The sequence below is a fragment of the Agelaius tricolor genome, unplaced genomic scaffold (genome assembly GCF_023055355.1).
Source record: "Agelaius tricolor isolate 1412-34295 unplaced genomic scaffold, bAgeTri1.0.p SCAF_40, whole genome shotgun sequence".
NCBI classification, from domain to species: domain Eukaryota; kingdom Metazoa; phylum Chordata; class Aves; order Passeriformes; family Icteridae; genus Agelaius; species Agelaius tricolor.
Window position 1 is genome coordinate 3232716 of NW_027269300.1, and position 3564 is coordinate 3236279.

The following is a 3564-nucleotide window of genomic DNA, read 5'->3' on the forward strand; positions in this document are numbered from 1 at the left end:
AATTACCAGACTCCCACCGTCAGCACCCAGAGCAGTTGGGCCCAACAAAGTGATCAAAAGCACACAGAAAGGGAGAAACATGACCTACCCCAAAGCCCTACCCACAAGGGTCACCGACGTCCCGACTGGCGATGAGGAAGCCTTCCAGATAGGCCGCTCAGCCAGGTCAGGCTCGAACCCAATCCTTCGCATGTTAGAAGCTACCTTTCTATCCCTGAATGAATCTAACCCTAACCTAACCGATTCCTGCTGGCTTTGCTATGATGTTAAACCTCCCTTTTACGAAGGAGTCGCTTTAGATACCCCCTTCAGCTATTCCACAGCCGATGCCCCTCGCCAGTGCAGATGGGACACACCCCGCAAAGGAATTACCCTGAGTCAAGTCACAGGTCAGGGCAGATGCTTCGGCAATGCAACCCTAGCTAAGCGGAAAGGCGACGTCTGCACCGAAGTAGTTGAGCCCGACAGGAAGAATAATAAGTGGGTAGTCCCATCCACATCTGGGATGTGGGTTTGCCAGAGATCTGGAGTGAGTCCCTGTGTGTCTCTTGCCAAATTCGATAACTCTAACGACTTTTGTGTTCAAGTTCTGATCATCCCTAGGATCCTGTACCACTCAGACGAAGAGGTGTACCACCTTCTCGAAGATAACAACCGGCTCCACAAGAGAGAAATATTAACAGGTATAACTATCGCAATGCTGCTCGGCCTAGGGGCGGCTGGAACGGCAACAGGTGTCTCAGCCCTAGCAACTCAACACCAAGGACTGTCCCAGCTGCAGATGACCATCGATGAGGACCTGCAGAGGATCGAGAAATCCATTTCCTTTCTAGAAAAGTCAGTTTCTTCACTCTCAGAAGTGGTCCTGCAGAACAGACGAGGACTGGATCTCCTGCTCATGCAGCAAGGGGGCCTGTGTGCTGCCTTGAAAGAGGAATGCTGTTTCTATGCTGACCACACAGGAGTCGTTAGAGACTCCATGGCAGAACTCCGAAACAGACTGGCTCAGAGACAGAAAGACAGGGAAGCCCAACAGGGCTGGTTCGAATCCTGGTTCAATCAATCACCATGGCTAACCACCCTAATTTCTACCCTAATAGGTCCATTGGCAATGCTGCTTTTAGCTATTACCTTCGGGCCATGCCTGCTGAACAAGCTAGTCTCATTCGTTCAGGCCCGCCTAGAACGGGCTAGCATCCTGTTCGTGGGACAGCCACAATTCCTGTGAATTCAACAGGGGACGCTGCCAGTCACGAGAGACTTGCCTGGCAGAAGCTTACTCAGGTTTCCCAAAACCCTTTTCCCTAGTCAGATCTCAACTTCCTACCTCATTTTAGTGCCTATGTATAAGACTACCTCGTTCATTTGTGAAAGAGTGGGGGGAAGTGTGGTAGGCCAGGGACAGGCGTTCGGAAGATTTCAGGCTGTAACGGAAAATTACAGGAATCCTTCTACCCCCCTCCCCATAGATAAGGATCACCCTTGGAATGTAGCCAGACGTGTAGCCCCCCTAACCTATGCATGCCAGTAACTTTCCACTCCACACTAACCCTAGAAAGTATAGCCAAACCCCTGTCTGACGTAGAGAGACTCCTTAGTCCATAAATACCCTTAAGACCCCTCAATAAACGGCCTTTTAACCGTCCACCACATTGGTGTCAGCGTCTGTTACTGGCCACAAGGGATCCCACGAAGGAGATCAAAGTGCTGGACTCTGAAACCAGGTCATCGCGGCCTTCACAAGAAGGCAACAGTCCTCATGGACACAGTCTGAGGCCACAGCAAAGGTGGAGAAAAACAAATGAAATATGACACAAACAATGACATTTTTGTCGACAAGATTAAAAGACTAAGACAAAGGAAAGAAAAGAACAAATCAAATACCAAATCCAAGTATAATCAAAGACAAAATTTATTACAAGTGACTTACAGAAACTGGTCAGCAGTTTAATATTTCTGAAACTGTCCAGTCATCAGTCTCCACACTGCAGCCTTGAGCTCCTGGTTCCTCAGGCTGTAGATGAGGGGGTTCAGGGCTGGAGGCACCACCGAGTACAGAACCGACACTGCCAGATCCAGGGATGGGGAAGAGATGGAGGGGGGTTTCAGGTAGGCAAAAAATGAGGTGCTGAGGAAGAGGGAGACCACAGCCAGGTGAGGGAGGCAGGTGGAAAAGGCTTTGTGCCGTCCCTGCTCACAGGGGATCCTCAGCACAGCCCTGAAGATCTGCACATAGGAGAAAACAATGAACACAAAACAGCCAAATCCTAAACAGACACCAAGCAATGAAATCCCAATTTTTCTGAAGGTGGAGTGTGAGCAGGAGAGCTTGAGGATGTGTGGGATTTCACAGAAGAACTGGCCCAGGGCATTGCCATGGCACAGGGGCAGGGAAAATGCATTGGCCGTGTGCAGCAGAGCATAGAGAAAGCCACTGGCCCAGGCAGCTGCTGCCATGTGGGCACAAGCTCTGCTACCCAGGAGGGTCCCGTAGTGCAGGGGTTTGCAGATGGACACGTAGCAGTCGTAGCACATGATGGTCAGGAGAAAATACTCTGCTGAAATGAAAAAGGCAAACAGAAACACCTGTGCAGCACATGCTGAGTAGGAGATGGTGCTGGTGTCCCAGAGGGAATTGTGCATGGCTTTGGGGACAGTGGTGCAGATGGAGCCCAGGTCGCTGAGGGCCAGGTTGAGCAGGAAGAAGAACATGGGCGTGTGCAGGTGGTGGCCGCAGGCTACGGCGCTGATGATGAGGCCGTTGCCCAGGAGGGCAGCCAGGGAGATGCCCAGCAAGAGGCAGAAGTGCAGGAGCTGCAGCTGCCGCGTGTCTGCCAATGCCAGCAGGAGGAAGTGCCTGATGGAGCTGCTGTTGGACATTCCTTCACTCTGGCCATGGTGGACTGTTGAAACAAGACATTCAGAAGCTCTTTGAGTCAATCCTATGGAGTTATTTTAGGAATTCCCTCAAAATTACTTCTCTACCTGTGGGGAAATCTCACTCAGCCTTTTTATATTTGAGCTTGGGTTTCTGCTCCTGAGTTACTGATTCATCTTCAGCATTGCTCTCAGGCTGAACCCCAGGGAAGCCCAGAAGGAAAACAGGGCTCCCTGTGTTCCAGTGCAGTCAGAGCTGCTGGTCCCCACACAGGTGCCCTTTGCATATTTCACTTCCCTCTAATTCAGGGTGATCAAACATAAAACGAGCTTGAAAAATAAAGTGGAGTTTTTAAAGACTCCCGCTTTAAAGTCGATTTCTCTAAGTCCTTCTTTCTTTCCCAGTGCAGCTGAACATGGAGGGATGCCAAGGGTTGGTCTGGCTCTCTGCTGCCTGGAGTTGTGCCTGCTGGGAGCTGTTTCTCTCTATCCAAGCCTTGTCCCTGCCAGTGCTGCCAGAGCCCAGCCCAGCCCTGGGGGCTCAGCTCTGCCCTGCAGACCCCTCCCAGCACAGGGCACTGCCCAGGGGCATCTCCCTGGCAGCAGGGCCTTAAGGGCAGGCCAGACAAACAGAGATGCTGCAAGCCAAGGTGCTGCTGCTGCTGTGTGTAGGGAGAGGAGGCTGAG

The 3564-nt window shown here is 51.5% G+C and overlaps 1 protein-coding gene across 1 annotated transcript; it reads right to left on the reverse strand.

The window, feature by feature from the left end:
* Window positions 1-1947: 1947 nt before the first annotated feature.
* LOC139603692 (olfactory receptor 14C36-like) lies at window positions 1948-2880 on the reverse strand. The gene has a single exon (XM_071454581.1). The coding sequence runs from the start codon at window positions 2878-2880 to the stop codon at window positions 1948-1950; it is 933 nt and encodes a 310-aa protein (XP_071310682.1).
* Window positions 2881-3564: the final 684 nt, after the last annotated feature.